This window comes from Anopheles marshallii, chromosome 3 (assembly GCF_943734725.1).
Source record: "Anopheles marshallii chromosome 3, idAnoMarsDA_429_01, whole genome shotgun sequence".
Classification (NCBI taxonomy): Eukaryota; Metazoa; Arthropoda; class Insecta; order Diptera; family Culicidae; genus Anopheles; species Anopheles marshallii.
The window spans coordinates 21,549,523-21,572,924 of record NC_071327.1 but is presented as its reverse complement, the minus strand read 5'-3'; the positions used below and the strand labels follow the sequence as shown (position 1 = coordinate 21,572,924).

At 44.5% G+C, this 23,402-nt stretch overlaps 1 protein-coding gene across 1 annotated transcript; it reads left to right on the top strand.

Moving 5' to 3' along the window:
• Positions 1–8,621: 8,621 nt before the first annotated feature.
• On the top strand, positions 8,622–20,349 carry LOC128715602 (sodium/potassium-transporting ATPase subunit beta-2-like). Its single transcript, XM_053810511.1, has 6 exons — positions 8,622–8,772; positions 14,757–14,897; positions 18,259–18,378; positions 19,354–19,646; positions 19,723–19,891; positions 20,246–20,349. Exons 1-6 carry the CDS (start codon positions 8,622–8,624, stop codon positions 20,347–20,349), a joined length of 978 nt encoding a protein of 325 aa, XP_053666486.1.
• Positions 20,350–23,402: the final 3,053 nt, after the last annotated feature.

The following is a 23,402-nucleotide window of genomic DNA, read 5'->3' as shown; positions in this document are numbered from 1 at the left end:
TACAAGGAGCAGTGAAATGCAAGAAAATGGGGGAAAATAAAGTATTTTTTATTTAAAAATGAAACCAAAAACAAGCTGCCGAAAGCTGGAGCGTACATCGATGTGTCCATTTGAATGCTGTTTTAATTTACTATTTTATGAACCAATTTTAATTGTTTTGGTAATTATTATTATTTTAATTAATTGTTCAATTATCATTTCACTGATGACAATTAATTTATTTGAATATATTTTTCATTCGGGTCTTGAATGAAGGGAATTTCCATTAAATATAGTTTGCTTCTTTCCATGCATTAAAATCACCAACGATCGGTTAGAACAAACTTATACAGAAACGATCGAAGTTATAGTGAACGGTTTTCCACAAGTTTCATCAGTTTTCCATCAGTTATCCCATCAGTTATCCAGTTTGTTATTGCAGTTTACTAAGAGGATTTCTGACAGTATGCCACAAATTTTGCTTGTAATTTTCTACATTTTAAATTTGGCAATTAATTTAACAAAATGTCTAGTCGATTTCCACAGAATTGATTACAGTTCTTTTTATATTTGTTGTAGAAAATACAACTTATTTCCATCGACAGTGTTTTAAATCCAACAGTGTTTTAAATAATGGTTTGTGACTGTATTTTCACTTTATATTAATTCAGCTACAAAACTTAACTCTATGAATTATTTCGTGTGTATTTTAAGAAGCTTTTAACAAGCTTATGAAATTTTCCTTATAAAGTTTTCTTAGTTCACACTTAGACAAATTAGTTGATAAAAATTTTAAATTAAAATCATTTAATCAAATTAAATCTAATAAATTAATATTCTAAGAGGCGAATTATAACGAAAAACAAAAATTTTAACCGACGCTGTCCTTGCATTGCGTTACATTTGTCACATTGTGCAGTGCGAAATACGTTAGTGTGCGTGAGGTTGCAATGCAAAATCGGACAGTGCGTGACATAACTATGATATTTTCTATGATATTATATTTATTTTCAAAATAAAATGCTATGATTAAAATTTTTAGAAAAACTTTTGGAACTTACGGTATATGAATACTTTCTTACCATTTTCCGGAAATTTGTCACAAATTAGCTATCATATGTATGCAGCGCTAATTTAAATAATTATTAATTCCTCAATGGGAAAAATACGAAAAACTTAGGAATGGAGCCAAGCTATTCTTTCGCTTAAATTCATTTAAATGTTTGCTATAGAATATATGTGTTACAGGAATTCAAAGACATTATCATGCATTTAGTGCAACATTGTTTCCTCCGATTAGATACTCCACTTCCATCCATCGAGCGCTGCTATAATTCAATTACTTCTACAAAGCATCATAAATCCCAACCGATCAACCCTTCGAACACATCGTTCATTCATTGATCAGATTGCTTTTCATTCATCGCTCGCAGCGCTGAGGTTCGAGCGGGCACGCGTTAGTCGTCCGTTCCGCGATGAGTGCGACCAGAGCCGTTGGTGACACACCGCCCGTCCCGAGCCAGTGGCAGTGGGCGGAGCGGAAATCACCTATTGACAAACCAAATGTGTGCACATGCATAAACCCATTGTCAATAATATGAGCACATCCTGCTTCAACGGGCAGCGTATGCGACCGTGCCACCACACACATCGGCCAACACGGACGCACACCACACAGCAGCTCGCGCTAGGTCGCTCGAGATTAGTGAGATTAAAAGAAAAGACATTTCACTTAAGGCGATTGTATCGCAAAACGGACCATCATCATGTTTGATATGATCATCATCGTCCGGTTGTGTGCTGTTCTAGGGCGGTTTTGCCACACACAGGGGGGGAACCGGGCACATTGGTGGTAGGTGGATGGCCATGTCGTCCAACCAGCGCGGGCCGCGTCGGTTTAAGTGTGAATTACGGATGGTCTGGAAATTTATGCTCACCCGTCTAAAGTGTCTCCGGTGTTTGAAGGTAGTTTGAAGCTAGGACAGCCGCGAATCTTATCTAACTGTTGGATAGTTCTGGACCGGTGGCCTTCATGCGGTAACGCGTGGAGAAATTTGAATTCATCGCTGAATGCAATCAACCACGTCGAATGGAGGTTTTCGGTATTCATGTGCTCTTGATTGTACTATTCCGTTCTATGCCTAGGTTAGGGAGACCAACGAACGGATGTTGTCTAGTTGTATGGCAAAAATGTCATAAAACCAACCATTTGTTTGAACTCTTCCAGTATTCGATACATTATTATTCTTTAAATTTTATTATTAAAAACTTATACATTTTGTATGCAAATCTCTTGATGATCCGCTCAATTCTTAGTTACGTTACGCAACTGTTACAATAAATCAAAAAAAAACACATCTCATGAATGACAGGCGCTCGATCAGTAGCAAATACAGCCGAGAAGCTGTTTCGACTATTCATTCGCGATAATCTCCGTCACCGATCGTTATTAACCCCACGGCTTAGAAACGGGGTTGCACAATACTGTCGATTCTTCCCTGTTGCATCGATCGCCTTCCAGCGTGAAGCACACACGATGATAATATCACGTTCCGGTATGATCCACAAACCCGCTGTAATCCCTTCCCCCAACACCACCCACCAACCACCCAACCAACGGTAGCACAAATAGTAGCCTTCCAAGCGATGCCTGTCCAAACTGCCCTAAATCCTCCAGACCTCCTCCCAGGCCGAACACTACCACACTACGCTACACGTAATAAATTACCGCTCGTTTAAGCTCATCATCGTACGGCACATTTCCTAAATTAGAAGATTGCACTGAATTCGCCGCACTCGGTCCAACACTTTCCCTTGAGGATCGTACGTTCGGGGGAACCACGCGCACTGTCGGCTACACCCCCCGCTTTAACGGTCAGGATTAGACCACGGACCACGGACCGGTATGATTCCAGTTCCAGCTTCGCTCGCGTACGCCACGGACACGCAGGCCAAGACACTTCCGATACGATCACCGTGACCGAGACGTCTTCAGTCGGTTCTTGATCGTTCGCGCAACCTGTAGCGGTCTTGGTTTCGATTTCGCCGTCACTCGCGTACGACGTTGGCCGATCGGTGGGTTTAGAGTGGTGTTTCAGTGCTTTAGAGGATTTACCTTATCTGCATTAAGCTTCCAGTGTGTATGTGTGTGTTCTCAGGTTCTTTATCTGAAGAAGTCGAAGCACATCAGTATAATAAGTGGAAATATTTGTTAAAAATATCGCCAAACGAACTGTGAAGTGGATGTGTTTAAATGAACTTCATAAGAGCATATAATGAATAATTTAATATATATAGTCTTAGCAAGCAATGCATCAACATCCCGTTTCGACCAAAAGTTAAAGTATCTCGATGTACCAAAAATCGTACCACGTGCAAGTGCAAGATAGCAAGAATTCGTAACAGCAGATTGTGATATCCAATATGCCAATCAGGCGAGGTTTACGCAACGGCAAGGCTTGTGAGCGCGATTGCCGCTGGGATGGCGACATCCTGCCCTTCCGAACCAGTGTGTGTGATTTGCATTCAAAGCATTGGAATCATGCACACAGCGTGCCCTTCCCCGTTGGGCTAGGTTTGGCCAGAAGCAATCGTACCTCGGGCCCGAGACTTTCCGACGCGCCCGTTGCTGTTTACTGCTTCACTGCAGCACCAGCAGCTAAGCAATGCGAATTAAATGTAGGACATCATGACATCATCGTGAGTGAAACAGGGGCCGTGCGGTTTTCTTTTCCATTTTTCCATGCTTTCCCCGAAGAAAAACCCCAATGCAAAAAGGGTTATAACAGAGATAAAATCGTTAATCAATGGTGCGGTGCGTGTCGCGCGTATTCCATCACCGTAAACCTCCAATGAAGGTCAAAACGGATGCAATTAATAATAGACATAGTTCGGTTTTAACTTCTCCGATACTCTGCATTTTGGAGGGCTAATTTCTTACTATTTTGTATTCTCTTTGATTGTGTCGGGTTTGGTGAAACATATTAGGCGACTCACAGTGCATTTGTGGCAGTGTTAACAGCTTCACATTGAAAAACCGACCATGCCGAAACCAGTGGAAGAGCCGTTCGACCAGTTCCAGCAGTACTACCGAACACCGAGCAATCGGACTACGACCGAGAACTTCCAGCTATTCCTGTGGAATCCGGACGAGGGTGCCATCTTCGGACGGACACCCTCCAGTTGGTGTAAGTATCATTCGTCTGTGTTATTGCTAGAAATATAATCAAGAAGGATGTTTAGCTTTTAAATTAAATATTACGAACAGTTTCATGCCCGACGGGGTCTAAAACGGAACCAATAGCCATCTCAATTAAAAGGCTTTAAAGTCCGCTGTCACACGTGGTTCTCTATGTTCTCCAATAAATATTCGCAAACATGGCACAATCAACAGTGCGTGTGACATCTTCTGTGGCTGCGTCGAAGCAATGCGGGAGGAATTCCTCTTACGAAGAAGGGACAATCGGACGGAAGGGCCAGAAACATGCGTAGTAGGAATATGCCATCCACCACTCCATCTTTCAAGCTCATTCGACCAAACCTACCAGACACGAAACACGGAAAGAGTTGTCATCAACCCCATCTGATTCGACCCTTATCAGTGCCAATAATCGAAATAGTGAAAGCATGTTCTAACCGTACCGCACGCCCAGCGAATGCCACTGGAAAGCAGGTCAGCACGCACCTCGGAATGCTCCTTACCTCCCGGCGGAGCGATTCCACCGGTGCTACCGGACCCACGTTGGACGTTTGTTGTGATCCCACCATTTGAATGGGTGTGCATGCGAAATTACTTTCATTTGAATAATGGATGCTGGGGCAAAGGGAAACCCGTTGGCTTGGGGTATTGGGAATTTTATACTCCCGTACATCGGCGCTGGCGCTTCGGCAGTGAAAAGGATCTAGGGTTGGCGCACCGTCGAATGGAAGCTGCCTGCTGTTTCGGGGCCGATACGACCGGCTGGTGCTATTGCCCTGTTTATCCCATTGTCCCATTGACGCGGCAATTGAAAGCAATGGTATTTTTGCTTTTAATATCCAACAAACGACAGCAGCCCCGAAATGGGTTTACATCGGTACATGACGATGTTACGTACGTTATTGAAGTTGGGACTAACCCCACGCAGGCAAGGGTAGCGCAAGTAAGGCACACTTTAAGAAATGATGTTGTAGAACAAGATTAATTTAAAACCACCTGTTCGGAGAATATAAAATTATTTCAATCAACCAGAGAGCAGAAGGGCTTCATGCGATTATATTTGTTCGCCTGAGAAATAATATCTTATTCTTGAGCTGTAAACTAAGTCCTAAGTTTTTGTGAGCTTCTAGAATTTTTTTTAACATCATCCATCAACGGTCGTATACATATACAGTGAAAAAAAATAAGAACAACAGCTTTTCTTATTAAATCTTAACATAAAGTGGTATTAAATTTGATTTCTTAGATATCAGGAAATCTTTGGATATTAGAAAACTATCCACAAATAAAATAAAAATATCGATGCGTTTCATCCACTACTAGTTTTCTATAAATTTGTTAACAATATATCATTCATTCTCTCTGCAACAACGGTTGCACACTATTTAAAACAACAAAGGGCCACAGTGAAGATAAAAGAGCTATTTGCTTGAAAACGTTACTGGTAACATCAGCTTTCTTGTGCCCTTTACACGTTTCACTTCGGCAAACTTCGTCAAGCTGCTTCTCTTTCTGGCAGATATATATCTTTCTCTCTCTATAATGTTGTTTGTAAAGAACTATGGGAAAATCCATATCGCAAAACGATATTTTTCTTTCTACCTCTGTTACGTTGAAAACGACGTTCAATCAATAGTTAACACATCGGCATAAAGCAGGTTAAACAATACACAAACATTTCAAGTCTCCCAATTTAACTCATTTAAGTCTCAAAGACCATTTAAATATAACTAAACAAGAGCCTATATTAAACATAAATAAATTTACTTAAGTGGATTTACGGAAATATCACTTTCATTGATTAATAATTGCTTTTACTAAAGAAATTATTACTAAAAGGCCATATAACCACAAAAGTTACATAAATTTGTGAACGATGTTACCTGTGTAAATTTGTAACCGAGAACGGTAATGTCAAACTCAATTTACCTACAAGGTACACAAGTACAAGGGCCGAATTGGATAAAACTGCTTGAGGGCCTGTTTGAATGGTGAATGTCTTCTTGCGCATTACATCTTAAAGTCCATACCCAAGTCCATACGGTTATCGTCGGACGAGGATTTTTTAAATTTTACATTTCTATTTGAAAATAGAATAATAAATAGAAAATAGAAAATAGAATTTGAGAATTTTTATTGTGCTACGCAACGTTGAAATCTATTTTCGATCAATTAATAAGACATTTATCCAATTAATAAGACAAACAATGTTTTAAAAAAAACTCGAGCTTCGCGGATATTCGAGGTACCTGGTGTTCTCTGGAATGCATATTTAGGGACTGCGGAATACAATCCGGTATGCTTCATTTTTGTTTTTATATTCGTTTCCGGTTCGGAATGTCAGAATGATTTTCCTTTTTTATTTAATCTAACTGTTGTCTAACTGTGATTCTAACTGTTTTTGACGAATATTTTATTGCTTTGTCATGGTATTAGTAACAAACAAGCGGTAAATTTCCAATAAACAGAACAAAAACCAATTTATAACCACTCGTCACCTGGTTGCAACGTTCCGGTTTAATATTTACACACCTTCTCAAACGCAACTTTACCACCGACAGCGATATGCAGACGCACAGTGCGCATAATGTTTCGGTGCGCTACAGCGTCCGGGTCAAACAAACACTTTTATATGTTACCCTCGTACGGAAGAGACGCTCTTCTCGGTCGGTCGCCTCGGAAGGTGTGTGTTTATATCGGCCCTCTTCGCTGACGAGATCAAGTATTGTGTTCCGCAAATCGGTGTGCGATCGATTTATCCATTGTTTCAATCCGGCGCTAGTAAAGTGCATATTGCGAGGCGCTGGGGTTTTACTTTGCAGTGATCGTGACCGTTTGCAGCGCAAACAAACGGACGGGCAAAGTGATACATTTTGCAAAACATAAAATCGTTTTCTCACGACAGTTTCTTCACGTGTTGTTACGCAGTGTAGTTGCAGGTGTGCAACTGAACAAAGCAGCACCAAAACCACCAACACAGCGGCAACTAAGGCCAAAAAACCCCCGCCGTTGGTGGTGCGTGAGTGCGTGCGCTTTAAAATCGCGATTTAGCAAAATTGAGCTGCTTTGGCAAAAGGCCCGCCGCCAGTGCACCGCTCGAAACTCATCGACCCCGCCTTAGTTAAAAGTGTGTCGTTGGCCATGATTCAGGGTTGCAGTTGGGCGCTGCTGGGGGGATCGAGAAGGGCGGGTTTTGATGGGGCGGGCGCCTATTTACACTTGGTCTCAAAACCAAGCCCCGGGATCTCGTGCGTTTAAAAATAAGCATAATCAGAGCTTGGCGCGCTTACGTTCGTGTGACGATATCAAAAATTGGTGGTGCGCCCCTGTCTTTACGTCGGATGCCAATGTAAAACAAAAAACGCTAGTTGTTTGATCTTCACCTGCGCGTGGATGCGGTAGACCTGTTTAAAGATGCCACTTGAAGCGTTGTGTGCTACGGGTACCGATCGATCATTACCAACGCACCTCGATTTCAAGCGTGTCCCAGCGTTCCGTCTCGCTCGCACCTTCAACGTACCCTTGCACGGCCCCGTTTGTTACCTGTTCGATTAGCTCTGCATGTCTGGCGCAAGGTGATCAGTCCTGGCGTCCCTTGATCAGACGAAAAAGATCTCCCCAGGGACGGTAATGTCCACGGCGGAACATTAGCGAACGGTCTGCGGTTCTGCTTCCCGAAAATGCCGCGCCCTTTGCCGACACATAGTTTGAGTGGTTTACACAAATCTCCCCTTTGCGTGCTGCACGGCCACCATACATCCACACGAACGTGTTTATTTTCCTGATGTGTGTGAGCATAATACCTGGTGCTGTGTGTATGTGTGCGTGCATATCGCGAACGCGTGTGTGGGGAACTGAAATAAAATGTAAATTTAAATTATTGTTCTTCGCCTCAAGCGCGGCGCGGTGGCTTGTCACCTTTCCGTTCTTACCAAGCGCCAACAATAACAACGGCAGAACATCTCGTCGCGTTTGTGAGTTTTAGCGTGCGTCCGTGCCAGGATTAAGGCGGGAACAAATGGTTTAATTTTGGACTCCGTCTTCGACAGAGTGGATGTGGTTTTTTGTAGAATTCGCTTGATTCACCTTGAGTGAGTCCTTGCGGGCCTCACACTATATTATGTTAGTGACGTGACTGCAAGAACAAGGGACAAAAAAAAATCATTCTTATTCGTGTGAGAATGTCCTCCCTCTGAAAAAAAAAACATTTGCACTTGGATCAGTTCCTAACCCCCGCTCATGATCGCTAGAGTGGTCATAGCCCTACCTGACGGTAGATATCCTTGTACTTCTGTTCTCCCCTGTGGTATTTTTTCCCTCCTATAACGCCCTCCGCTCGTTTTGATCCATTCTAATCGGTCAATGTACATCATTTGTTCCGTAGTATTGCGTGTGGTTGTGAAACCGAGTGTGTGTGTTTAGGTTTGGTGTAATTTCTCCAACAATGTCCAAGTCCCGATCGCCGACTACCACCACCGTACCGGAGCCCGAACATGAGGCGTTCGTCCGCCGCAAACCGGATCCGATTCCGTTCCATCGGTTCCTGTACAACTCGAACGAGGGTACCGTCCTCGGTCGCAACGCCTTGTCCTGGGGTAAGTCTGGAGAAGCAACTCATACAGCTGAATGTGAGGGACACACAGTTCTGTCTGGATTTGAACCGAAATATGCTATTCTCCGAAGGCTCATGCTAAGATTCTAATGATCGTTATACCAATAATCGCTCCACATTTAATTCAATTTTACAGACGGACATACAGCAACAAAGGTCTTATCATTAAATTGATGCTACGTAAGAAATTGAATCGATTTGAAAGATACACGATACACACGCCTTCTTGATCACTCTCAGGTGACACTCAGATGGGGCCGCAGATACGCCGCACGCGCCCAAACCCGAATCCACGACCGGGCCCCGGCCAGCGCATACGTCAGGGTTCGGTCTAAACGGTTCCCCAAACACTCGTTACGCGTCCGGCCCCGTAGCGTCGACTGTATTCCGATATCATTAACGACCATTACGGCACCCAATTACCGAGTCGAGTCGTTTTCGCTTACTGTTATTACCTATTCGGAGCCGGCATTAGGGACGACACCGGCTCCTGGTCCATGGTAGTGTAAAGGTTGGACCGAATGTGTCCGTGCTGCTGCAATTCTAGCGTTTGCTGGAGAGTTTTCGCAAAGATTTTATAACAGCCCGTGTCAATACGGTACGAAACAATACGGTTCTGCTACCCACCCGGGGAACGCTTACTACAGCGTGAAGTGCAAAAGTAAAGACGGACGACATCCGGAGCAATTCCGAGTTCTGGGTCCTGAGTGGGCATGGTCGAACGAATCGTCGAGTTGTGCTTTTGAGCAAACGGACGGGCTGTGTTGATAAAAGTGATTGGAAGGAGCACCTCTTTTCGAGTTTGCTCGAGTAAACTGGTTCATTTTCATCCTTCAACAATGAACCCAACCAAGAACAGGGTGTTATTTTTCGCGTCGCCGGAAAATATACATGCCATTATTTGTTATTTTCCAATCGATGTAATATATTCCTTTTGTTTGATTATGCAATAAATTAATCGCTCTTCAGCTGTTCCAGCTGACAATAAAAAAGAAAGCCCCAAACACGAAACCACAAACATGGGAATGCATGAATCCACCGGACCATTTGCAAAATGGCAAGGCTTTAAGCCGATCGTTTGGTAAGATAAACCGGTTCGAAAGATATTTATCAGCGCGAGCGAAATGCCATGCCATGCAGCATGGATTACCACCCTAAATAGGGGATAGGGGTGTTTTTTTTTTTCGCTCCTCAAATCTTCACCACCTTGGCTGTGTCGAAGTGTGTGAGGATTGATGTAGACTTTTTCGCCACATGCGGTACACCATTACTCCTTTCGTTGGGCGAAACCTGTTTTCTTGTGGCGGAACGGAGAACGCAAACTACGCTGAGGGAATCCCCTCTAATCCTTCATACCTTGCCGGTTGAGGGTCGTCCACGGCGTCTACATACCTTTGGCGAATCCTGGCCGAGAGTTAAAGACGCAGAAGAAAAAAAAAACAATAACCGGTGTTTTGCGATGAAGAAACCTTAACACAAACACACTTCATCGCTTCCTCAAGGGCATCGTGCGCTTGTTGTGACGCAGGAGAGAGTTAAGGGTTCGGGTGTTCGGCGGGAGATAAATTAAACCGCATTAGAAATTAGAGAAGGTATGTTTCACCACCGAGTTCTGGATGTTTACACAATCCAGCGTGTTCTGTTTGATGGATATGGTCGAACGAACGTTTGCTAGCTCGCAACGACCACTAGCATTAGCTCATTTGTAACCAGCGCACCAGTAGCCCATCCACGGCGATAAATCCATCAGGTTGAGTGAAAACATACCGTCTCATGACCGGGCAGTGAGAAAGATACTTCAATTTTAACTGAGATACAGCTTCATTGCTTTCATTGAGATGTCCATAAACTTCTCGGTTTGGAACACTAAAATCTTCTCTTGCGGGTCATATTTTTGTCGAATTGCTACGCGAAAACTCCCCATCGTTCGGGATCGTGAGAGGTTGCTGATCTGGAAACGATATTCCAAGTGAGTGAAAATGATGTTTCACTGTGATTGTACGCCTAGGGAGAATGAGATTAACCTCAGCTTATTTAATCAGTGATGAGATATAGAAAAATACGATACAGCTACTTTGATGCTGAGATTTTGGAAGAATAGTTTGAGTGGACGAATAAATACTCGCTAAATAATTAATCATGGGGCGGACCGGTGGTGTATTGGTAGCGTAAATTGGAAATCCCATCCCGCTCAATCCACCGCTCGCAGGACTGATTTAAAGTAAAAGAACACCAGCAATGGCAGGCCTTAGACCTCTTGAGGTTGTCGTTGCGATGAAGACGAAATAATTAGTCGACTTACTTTGCGTGGATTTTTACTGATGTTAACGAGAATTTAGAACTTCAATCTGTCGCTTTATTATTATTTATTTACATATAATCAAACTTTATTGAACACCTCAGAGCTTCACAAACATGCAATAAATGCGGTTTGGCTGTTTATGTTAAAGCGTTTATGGTTCCCAAATAGCACCTCATAAAAATTGGTCCGAGTATAAACAGATCCCTTTTAATGGCATGCAAATACGAGCTATAAACGCCAAACCGGGTCATTAAACCCCAAACGCCACAATTCTGGAAGACACTTCTACAAACTGCCGAATAGTCTCCACTTTCCATACGCTTCGCACCACTGTTTGCAAGGCACACACACATCTCTTATCAGGTTGCATTTACCGCGCCACTTTTGACACGCGCGTTGCATTCCGCGTTCCAGCGTTTAAATTTATAATTCCAACACAATTTCCACCCACCCGTACACCGGACCGCAAACAAACACACCGTCACCGTCCGTTTTCCGCGCGCAATCATGTCGGGGTTGGCGAAAAAAAAACGGTTGTAAATGCTTATCACAGTGCCTATACACGTGCAGCAGCAACGGCAGCCGTCCACACCACCGATACGTGTATCTTTTGCTGTGCATTTCTCATTAGCAAAACTCATGATCAGGCTGACGATCAGCAAGGTGGTAGTGGTAGGCCTCGACCTCCACCGTTAGGCCACCAATGACCACCGTTAGGCCACCAATGTTTTGAGCAATGACTGCCGAGTTTGGAAAATCTTGAGTGAAAAACCTTGAGAAATAATGCAACCCGATGGAGGTGGTAGTGGAACGCGAGTTCTGGTCGTACGAAAGGCGAATCGCGGGGTTCTTGCAAACAGATACACAGCATCTTCAACATCGTTTGAAGGTCAATTAAATGCCGAAAGAAAGAAAGAGAACCAACACAGCACAAACATAAAAAAAGAATCTGTCAACAAAAAAAAATCCTGTAAATAATAGGACACCATAACGATAACGGTCGAGATAATCCTTTGCCTTTAGTTGCTAAACATCATATATCAGCGCTCGGCTTGTTCTCCGCTGCTTCTCGTGGCTGAGAGCGCAAAAGAAACGTATATAAATATGAGCCCATTCCATTTATCAAAACCGAAAATTGGCTTCCGTTGCTCATCATCAGCAGTGTTCTTGGGTTCTGTTAGCGCCGAGGCTAGTCCGTTAAGCCTTTTTTGGAAACAAGAAAATGCCAATCGTAAATCACAATGCCCGGCTGCCCTTGCGTAGCACGCCAACTTCAGGCACAGTACCCGAGACCCGGGGCATCATGCTTCAAACTGCTCCAATTTGACACTTCGCCGCCTTACAAGCGGCCTCCAATAAAGCGGCTAGAACCAATTCCCATTCTAGAGGTCACGACCCGCCAACAGTCATCTTCAAGTTAACCCCGTGACGCTCCCAATCCGGGGATGACCGAACGATCCGGAGGAGTGCTCTGTGTTCGGGGGTGCAATTATTATGAAACTCAATCTTGATTAATTAATTCGATTCGATTCCCCTCGCTGGCGGTTCGCGAATTGTTTGCCCTTTTGTGGAGGGGGAGGGGGGGGGACTAGCGGGTGGCAGACTACCGAACACAAAAACCTCTCAAGGGAGACCTGACCTACTGGGTCGCGAACGGTCCGAAGGGGAGGGTTTATTCAGCTTCTAGGGTGCGGTACTCTAAACACTCCACACGCCGTTCACACTGACACACGCGCAACGCGTTCCGGCGGTGGAATGATGTGGGTTTTTTTTTGTGTGTGCCCCTGTCTTTCTTTACTGCACCGTGCAGCATAGTTTTAGGGTGGGCTAAATGTATGAATGGGGAGGCCACGCGTTCGCATGGCAACCATCTGCGTCCACCGACAGTTGTGTGCGTGTCTCTCTGGAGCGATGGGCGGCTATGCACGATGTTTTTGTTTTTAATTTTCCACCCCATATCCAACAGCTTGCCGCCTTGCTTATCCCACGTCCCGGTTGCCGAATTGCATCGGTCGCGCGACCGGGATTGGGAAATGTGTCAGGGGGTTGTTTGTTTGTTGTTTCGTTTCTTCTATTGCTTCTGTCTGGCATCGCTGGCCGTGTGTTGGTTCAGGTACGATACAATTTTACCGGTTCTCTTCTCCTCTGTTGTGTGTGTCTGTAGTTGTACTCCCGGTGACTCACCGAAAGAACACGCTTTGCAGCGTGTTAAGGTGTGTGCGTATCTACGCGATCACTCGATCGTTCCAACCCCTTTACAAACAGGTGGTATCATACCCCGGGAGCTGGAAGTGTGATGGGTGAATCGTAAAGTTACTTTTGGGTAAATGAAATTAGAAACATTCCATATCGCGGTAAATCCATTCAAAGTTACTAAAGTTAGAAAACTCCCTACCTTTACTCATTATTATCTACAAATCCACGATGTCTCTACGCGTGACAAACCCGCATTCAACAAGTGGTCGGACAGTGTCGGACCAATGCCATAAATAAACAAATTGTGTCTCACCACTTTTCCACGAATGTCCGCAAATTGACAACGACAGCAGCTGTCAGCATATTGGATGGATAATGTTTCTCGGTGTCATGTTATCCAAATCCATCCATCACCGAAACCCAAACCGTGCCCCTTGCCGGATCGGGGTTTTAACCCCCCCACCCCCATTGAAAGGAAATTGGAAAACCCCTTCCAGGGCCAGGAAGGTTGTATTTTGATTTTAGTGTGGAGGAAAAGGAGCTGAAGGAAATATTCTTCCCTTATTTTGGGCATTGATACCGCAGGACGGTTCGATGCATTTGCAAAAAGGGGGTAGGTTTGCACATCTGTATTTTTAACCCTGCATGTGCATCGATGCACCTGTTGTTGCCGTGTGAACGATTGACATTTTGTTCGAGTTTTCAACCATCGTCAAACGTGCTAGAGTTGCGACTGTACGGGAGGCGACATATATCTGGTATAATTTTAGATTTACCATATCCGTTTACGAGACTGACGGTACATGCGAGAAGGCCACCGAATGCTTGTTCGTGCTATTTGGTATTAATATTCGCATATTTTTTGCCAACCAACCAGATAAAGCTCACCGTACCGAGGCTCGTTATGTAGTTGTTCAATTGCACAGGGGCTACCCGCAAGTTGATGAAAGTGACTTCGTCCATATGTCGGGGATCACCTTGTGCGGTATCGTAACACTCTGTCCGCATGCTGGTATGGAAGCCTTCATGAACGAACACCCCTTCCCGCACCACAACTCCCCCCCTTTACGTGGTACATCCTTTCCGTCCAAGTGAATGTCTAGTGTGTCGGTGTGATCGAGCGAACCAAGGCTGCCCCCCCTCCCCCTTCCCCCACTAGAACCTGTCAAAGGTGATCCACTAGCTCGATGCAATTCACGTCCCTAACCTCAAAACGGACAAAGCGTTGCGTTTTTTTTTGTCCGTACCACTATGTTCCGTCCGTTACGAGTCGTTAGCTACTGATGACAAGAAGCGCCCGGCAAAGGAAAAAAAAATGCCAAATCATGTGAAGGATGTGAGGGATGAGTCTCAAAAATGCAAATGTTTGCTGAACGTTTAAAGTAACACATGAGACTTAACAAATTGATTTATGCGCGGCATATTCCATCGATTACTCACTATTATTCTATCTGTTTTCCTCTTTACAGCGAAGATCGGCACGTTCTACATCGTCTTCTACAGCGTACTAGCCGCGCTGGTAGCTGTGTGCATGTGGGTCTTCTTCCAGACACTGGATCCCCGCATTCCCAAATGGCAAATGGACCAGTCACTGATCGGCACCAATCCAGGTGAGTTACCGTCGATTAGCACGCGCTAAGCGTAGATCTTCATTTTTATGTGTTCGCCGTCGTCGCCTTGATCCGCGCATCGGTCTAGGGATCGTTGGGAGTATTTTTAACAAAAAACCGGCGACCCTATCTCCACCCGCATCCCTTAAGTAGTTCCTGCCCGGTCCCCACCCATCCACCCACAGCCACGCTGACCTGCTTCCGTACCGTGCGACGAAACGGGGAGCTATAATTAGCTAAACGGGTGGTATAATTTTAGCGAATTTTCATCAATGACAGGTCAGTGCTGTTGGGCCCCGGAGGGGGGGGAGGAGGTTGCGGTAGGGTATGGCTGGGCAAGGTCCGGAGGATCAGGTCTAGCGCCCGTTCCATTGGATATGTGCACGATTGCGATCACGCATGGTGGCCGGTACGCGATTGCCGTCGGTTACCGTCATGGTTGAACGCTTTTCCATACGAGAAAACCTGTATCGAGGTCACCGTGTGACATTGTGCGCTACCCGGCGGGCCCGTACGTAACGAGCCCAGAAGAAAAATGATCCCCGTGCGCTGTGTGCGATTAACTGGACGCCGTTTCTCATGCAAATCAACCATTGTTGCGAAGATTCGGACATTCGGCAAACGATCAATCAACGTGCCAAAAAAGGGGCTATAAATTTAGAATAAATTTAGCTGATCTCCTGTTAGCTGCCGGAGTAATTTCAATATGTAAACGTTTGAAACTTCTACTTGAGGAGATCTTTAAATTGCGCTCATGTAACAAGATAATAGCGATTAATTTTTAATTAAAACCATTTCCGCCAGAATAATAATTGGTGAGTTTTGAATACCTATGAGCACTCGCACGCTGCCGCGTACGATTACGATCGAGAATAAATTTAATGCTCAACGTACCGCTCAACAAACTCCCGCACTGATCACGCATTTGAATGTGATCTCTGAATGAATTCTTCCAGTTTTTTTTTGTTATATTTTTGCCCATTTGTTGCAAACGCGGCAAGGTCTGCCGAAGCAGCATCCGGATGACGGACGAGGACGTTTCACGTTCAATTGGTGGCGTTGCATAATGGCAGGAAGCTGACGATCAAATTATTTCACATCGTAATCAGCCGCGGTCTGCTCACGGGGCAACCCTGAAATGTGATATTCGCGGTACGCCGTAAGTGTTACGCGTGATGTGACCACAAAATGGTGTGTGGTTTGGAGAAGACACGAACAAACAAAAAAATGGTGGAAAACAGTTTCATTCCGCGAGGTGGTGCGCTCGCGATAAGGATACAACACAGAAACCGGCTGTAGGATGTAATGTGATGCTGCTGCCGTTGTGGCATTATTGTCAATGAAGCGAGCCGCAAAATGGCTCATTGTTCTAGCAGCGGAACGCGCGAGAGCAGTATTACCCGGGAATAATTTCCCGAACGGCAGCAAACCAAACCATTACCGTCACGACTCGGACACCCCCCCATTATGCATGCCAATCAGTCAAATTTGTTTAGCAAATGAGTTTGAAATGCACTTATTGCACACAGTGTGGTTGAGAGTGATGCATATTCATGGTTAAATATAACTGTTAGCTCCATTTCTTCTTCAAGGCAAAATTCAAATAAAAAGCAGCGAAAAGATGTCTGCAAGCCCTGTTCAAGCTTCAAAACTCCACTCTAGACATCTTTTTCTGCAAACTTTAGCTGTGTGTACATTAGTCATACAAAACTTTCTGCATAATAAATGTAAAATCAATTTCATATTCCACTCTCAAAACACCAAATTTGCGATGAAAGTTAGCGTCCCACCGCGGTTTTTATTTTGTCTTGCCTTTGCAGTACTTCAACTGAATAATATTTTTATTTTTCAAACTTTTTCAAAAGTATTTTTCTTCCTTCTTTTGTGACATCCCGGGCGGGGTAGGGGGGACGTTTGATTCCTTACCGATACAATCCCACCCGAAAGGATTTTCTTATCAGCAAAGGCCACACAGCGTCGCAGCATAAATTTACATTTGACTTTCATTTCGAATGCACAAAGCAACGCAACGGGGGTGTTCTTCTGTACTTCTGACATTGCCAAACGAAGGATGAATGGGAGAAGAAAAAAAACCCTCCACCGATTACCGTTTAAGCATTGGTGAAAGCTTTTTGCTGCTAGCAAGAAATCAGTAGAATCAGCCGGTTCGGGCGAAACACTAAGCAAATTGATATGAAAACACACGATTGAGCCATTCGGGGAGGCATTTTCTTTTTTCGGTTTTGTTTTTTGGAGTGCCAAAATGGAATTGGAATGCAGCTGATCATTCAATTCGGACGAGTGTCGCGTGATTGAATTTCCTTTCCGGAGATCATTCGCGCTACACAAAGCGATAAGCGCTTGGCTGGGGGTTGCAGAAATTTCACACCCGGACGGATAAGATTTGGCAATGGGTCGTAAAGGCGGAAGAATCATTGGGGTTTTACTGGTCTTTGCTACCGAAACACCTACCACAAAAGGGCACGGAAATGTGTGCACAATGCGGGTTCAATGTTTCCTTTTCTGCTCCCATTACTCGCACAGGTGTTGAGCCAGCAGCGTTCTGCAGGGTGCTATCAGCGTGCACAGTGAAGAAAAACAAACCAGCGGGCCCGGAAAATCCCGGTGCGTAAAGCTTCCACACAGCACAAAGAAAGGGAAATTAACCTACTTTTGCAGGAACCAGAAATGGTAGCCTTTCTGCCTGGTACAACTACGCTTGACGCGGGCGATGCTCCTGCGCACAGAATTTCCACCATCAAACGGTTCTCAACCATCCCCCTCACACACAGCGCACGTACTGCAGAAGGCATTTTGCCCCATTTCCTGCGTAGAACGCACAAAAAATCCCCCGGCACGAAGGCTCGCCCTGGCGGAGGCACAACAAAGAACGCACGTACGCCACAGCGGCCCTTTGATGATGTTCTTCTCGGATGCTGTAGCTGAACCGTACGGCTGCACTGGGGAGGGAAAGAAAGAAAAAAACACACGGACATGCTACTCGCTACGCGTCGGTACTTCCGGATAGTAACGACCGTACGGTCGGGAAAGCTTCACCGTGGTTGGGCTCTTCTGCGCGTCCGATCCGCCATAAATTGTGCATGGTAATTCCTTCGTACCGCCGACCATTCGGACCAGTGGTTCATATCCGGAGGGTCGTGTTTTTTGGACGACAAAACAAAAAAGGACGACTTTATTAAAGGGCGATACGCCGAGCTGATGTCGCGAAGCGAATGGGAACAGAAGACGGAGAGAGAGTGTTTTATACGATTAAATGTTAGATTTAGTGCGCCTTACTTCTGCTTATTGTGGTATTTCTATTTTTGTGTGTATTTACTTTTGCTGTTCCTCTTCCACGCAGGATTGGGCTTCCGTCCGCTACCGTCGGAGGATAATGTCGAGAGCACGCTGATCTGGTACAAGGGCACGGACGAGAAGAACTACAAGATGTGGACGGATGCGTTGGACAAATTTCTGGAAGGTAAGAACCCCCATTCTACGACAGGTACCTCTATCAGCTCGTAAAGCAGACATGGTGTGGGGGCAGATTATAGCCGGGCAGATCCGGGTTTTTATGATGGGTGCACGTAGCTCTGCATGCTATTTCACGATCGGTATTATTTTTCAGGCGACGCAAACGGGGCCCATGCTGAGGAGCGGGCACATGCTACACTCGCATGATATTTCGCTTAAAACAGCGAACTAATTAATAAAATAATGGACCAATGGAGCGGTGCCAGCTGTTCATGTTCGTGCCGGTCTAGGAGACGGTACCGCGTAAACAGTAGGAGCATTGAAGTGAAGCAGCGTATTTCTATTTTCGTATTGTTTATGACATTTACACCCCGATCGAGTTGAGAGTGTCCACTGCTGGGAAGGGGTACGTACCAAGATACACACGTCTGGTACGGCCAGAAAATCAGAAGAAGGTGCAAAGATAGAAGCAGAAGCTATTGATGGAGGTAGAATTCCTGGGTGAGACCGTGAGAAGCAAAGCACACCCAACAAAACCAACAAACTCCCGAGCTCACATGATCGCAATGGAACGATATTTTATGCACGGTCTATTCCCTTGTTTTGGCTCTGTTAATTCAGCTCCCAGTATCATGCGGGGAGTTGTTTTTTTTTTTCGTTGACACTCAATCTCTTCACTCCCTTCCCTTACCCCATTCCCCGTTCAATATTTGCTCCCCAATTAAGAGAAGGACGTCATCTGTCTCGTGCTGAGATTTGTGTCGGATCTGAATGTGAAATATATTTATATTTAGACATTGTTCCCAGCGTGTCCTAAGCTAACAAGTGATCTGCTTTATTTTTCTCGTGACGGTTGAATGGCACCTGGGACACCATACGTTCTGGGAGGGGTTTTTTTCGGTAGTCAACAATTAGGGATATAATGCCGTTTACGAAATCGTCCTAATGGTTAAACCAATTTGCACCCTCCGTTCCGCTCCAGATTACCGAACACCCGGCCAGGTGTCGGGTCGCGGTCAGAACATCTACAACTGCGAATACAATCAGCCACCGCCGAAGGGCATGGTGTGCGACGTGGACATCAAGCAGTACGGGCCGTGCACGCTGGAGAACCACTACAACTATCACAAGAGTGCACCGTGCATATTCCTGAAGCTGAACAAAATCTATGGCTGGGTGCCGGAGTTCTACAATGAATCGTCCAGCCTGCCCAACAACATGCCGAACGAGCTGAAGGAGTACATCAAGGAGAAGGAACAGAAGGAGAGTCACACGGTAAGAAGGGGAAGGCAGGTACCCTGCGTTGTACAAGCAGCACTGCACCGACTGCGCGTTTCTTTCCATTTTGCAGATGAACACGGTGTGGGTAACGTGCGAGGGTGAAAATGCGGCCGATATTGAGAATGTTGGACAGATCCAGTACTATCCGCGACGCGGATTCCCCGGCTACTACTATCCGTACGAAAACTCCGAAGGATACCTGAGCCCGCTGGTTGCGGTGCACTTTGAGCGGCCAGTTCGTAAGTACCTTCAGGCGGTGATGTGCTTTGCTAAGTTTTTGAGTTCAAGCGGTACAGTTGGAACTATTGCTGGACTCTTATCAAGTTGAAGTAGATGTACAGGAAGATGTTCGATCTTTCTCAATATCTAGGACTTGTCCGATATGAAAGATGATTATGTAAAAAGAACACTCAACTGAGACACCAGTAACCTTCCAAAAGCTCAGGAAAGGTGAGAAGATTCCACATCTACTCCCGCATATTTTACTTCAACTTGAAAAGTGTCCAGAGTTGCCTTGAACTTAATCACTCGAACTAGAAACTCCTGATTATTGGAACAAATATATCTTACCTGTTGGAATCTCCTTTTCTAAGGTGGAATCATCATCAACGTCGAGTGCAAAGCCTGGGCCCGCAACATCAAGCACGACCGGCACGAACGATTGGGATCGGTCCACTTCGAGCTGATGATTGATTAAGCGGGTACGGCTTTTACGGTGGTGTTCCAGTGGCGCAAAGCGATCGTGCGCCAACGACCCTCCGTGGTGGGACACCGAAGTCTTTCGAGGAGATACAAAAGACTCATTCTCAACACACCCAAAAAAAAACCCCGCGTTGTAGCTCCCGCGTCACCAGCTATAAGCGCAACGGAATCTCTAATTGCAGTCGAGGATGGCCTGCGATGGGCGGGTTAGAACAGAGCAACAGGACACACGTTCATACACAGCAAACACACACCCCCCCTCACAACACATACACCACACACACCTCTTCCAACAGCGGGTCGCGTGCATTCTCGACGCGCCAAACAACAACAAAAAAACGTTAATATGCAAACGTTTCGTGTGTTTTCTATTGCAATACGGGAAAAGCCATAGGGGGGCAATATTTTATCCACCGTTAGGAGCACCCAATTTTACATAGATCTTTATTGTTTTCCCTTTCCTTTGTGCTGCCTACGTGTTTATGTTTTTTTTTTTTATCGTTAAGACCACTTTTGCAAAGCGGTTCGTGTTTGTTCGTAAAGCGTAATCTCTTTATCGTCATCTATGAGCTTTTTGATATCGAAATGAATCTCTTTCAGGGTACGCGCCGCTTATGGCAGCTTACTAAGAATCTCGTTACATCCAAATTGTTCACTTGTTCAAAGGCCAATTTAAATCTCATACTCTATCGCGCTAGCGTACACAGTGGCATACCATTCTTGATGATCTCAGTGATCAAATTGTCGAGAAACAAAATCGGTATTAGGTCTAATCCAAGGGTCTAAGTAAAGGGATTGTTAAAGAACGGTTCTTGTACATCTGTAAATATATGATCGCGTGATAAAGATCACATCTCAGATCGCTGCGAGTATTATAATAACATCGTAAAGCTACGTGCCGGATTATCAAATTACGCTAGCAGGGTGCGTATTCGATGGAATGCTTCGAAAGCAACTCCATCGCGGTACGGCTCGCTACCAGTCACACCATATTACACCTAGCTACGTCACACGTATATTATCTACACGTTCGATTTTGTACTACTGCCAATTGAGCAATAATAAGCGACTAAAAATATCTCATCCCAACCGTTCATAACCGCTCGAACGCTTGCATCGCAAAGTAACGCCTTGAAGGTGTTTGGATCGCTTCTTCCTCGGCAAGAAAAAAACCTTGATGACGTGGTTCACTCGTTCTAGTATTAACTGTTGTGGGGAACTTTATTGTTTGTTGCACTCGGGCAGCAAAATAAGAGCAAAGAATGTCACACAAAACTCACCTCCAAACAGCAGTTTATCGTCGTTCCGTTCAGCAATGTCCCACGCGCAGATAATCGCATCCACCTTTAGGCCCGATTACTGTTCTTTCCTTTACAAAATACTGCACGCTAGTGTGTCAAAAAAAAAACAAAACAAAATGATCTAAGGGAACAAATCTTTGTAGCGTAGTGATAATAGAAACAAAAAGATATATTATATTTAATTGTGGAGAGAAGCATCAAGCTTGATGAAACGCTGTCAACCCGGCAGTACGTAATGTACGGATGGAAAACAGCTACAATCTTACAAACACCACCTAAAACAAAACGCGTACAAAACCGTCAACGTAGCAATAGTTCACATTTTTGGATGTCTTTTTACCGTGCATTGCTGACTGTGTTCAACTCAAGTGCCAATCAGTAGAATGATTATCGTGTTTTTGTTTGCTAAACTAAACCTCTATTCGTTGCATCCATTTGTTCGAACAAACAAACGCTACGGCTCTGACCAAAAAACAGCGCCAGTTTCTAAGTTTAGCCGCCAAGATGGCGCCACTAGCGCAGTAAAAAGCTTCGGGCAGGGCTCGTCAACCTAGTAATCGAGCGATGCAAAGAAAAGTGTTTGCGAGGAAAATTCACCGCCGTGTGGAAAACATTCAGCAAAAGTGTGAAATTTTAACACAATTTCTTATTCAAAGTTAGATAGCCGATTTTATCACTAAACATAGCTGCTCTCACCTTTCAAAGACGTTCAAAAAGTCGTAGAAAATTGCAAATGCTTTTAATATATTTTTTTTATTTTTCAACACACATTTTAACTAGTAAACGTGCATTTGATATAACCTATTTCACGAAGCATCCACCTATTGATTACCATTACCAAGGCCTTACTTTCTATCGGTTACATGTACAAAATGCGTTCATCCGGTTTCAACACTCCCTTGTAGAATTAGTTGTACAGTTTAGTTCCCTCGGTGTGCTCCCTCCTTTAAGGTATCTCAGCACGAGCGCAACGTGTGTGTTTGTATGCGTGTATGATAGATTCGCACTAGCAGAAAGTTGCGTGTTATGGGTTTTTTTTTAAACATTTGAATCACAGAAATGTATGCTTCTACCCACCAAAAAAAAAAACAAAACGATGCATAAATTATTCTCGCAAGAATCTAGACCAATTCTGTCACAATTCGTCCAAGGAATCTAAATTCCGCTCTAATTTGTATTTGTTTTGTTGAAAAATGCGTTAACTATATCTACCATCTATCACTCGCTCGTGAAATAGCAACATTTAGGAATGTTACAAAAAAGATGTTTGTTTGTGCGTGTGTGTGTATTTTTGCGCCCGATAGCAAAGATTTAATACAGTTTTGATCTAAATAACAACAAAAGACAGTAGTATGGTAAAGCGCAGCAGCAGCAGCAGCAGCAACAGGAACCAACGTTAGGTAGAAAAGCTAAAAACCGAAACATACATCTCATTAGCAGGCGCCATTTTATCTTTCTCATCCCTAAAATGTGCTGCGAGTAAGGACGAATTACACAAAGGATGCCAAAATTGATAGTTAGCATTCGCAGTTTAGTATTTTCCCTATATCTCTATCTCCCTCTCTCTCACATCACAAGCTCCAACAAGTAAGATTTGCAACGGTGCGTTAGAGGCAAATCGGTAGCTTACCGTCTTAGAATGCTTTCAATGCCAGCAAAGGCCGCTCTGCTGGGACAGCATACCCCTCTCGCCCCAAAAAGTCCCGCACAGTGCTGCCATCGTTTTGCCCTTTCGCAAGTGCATTGC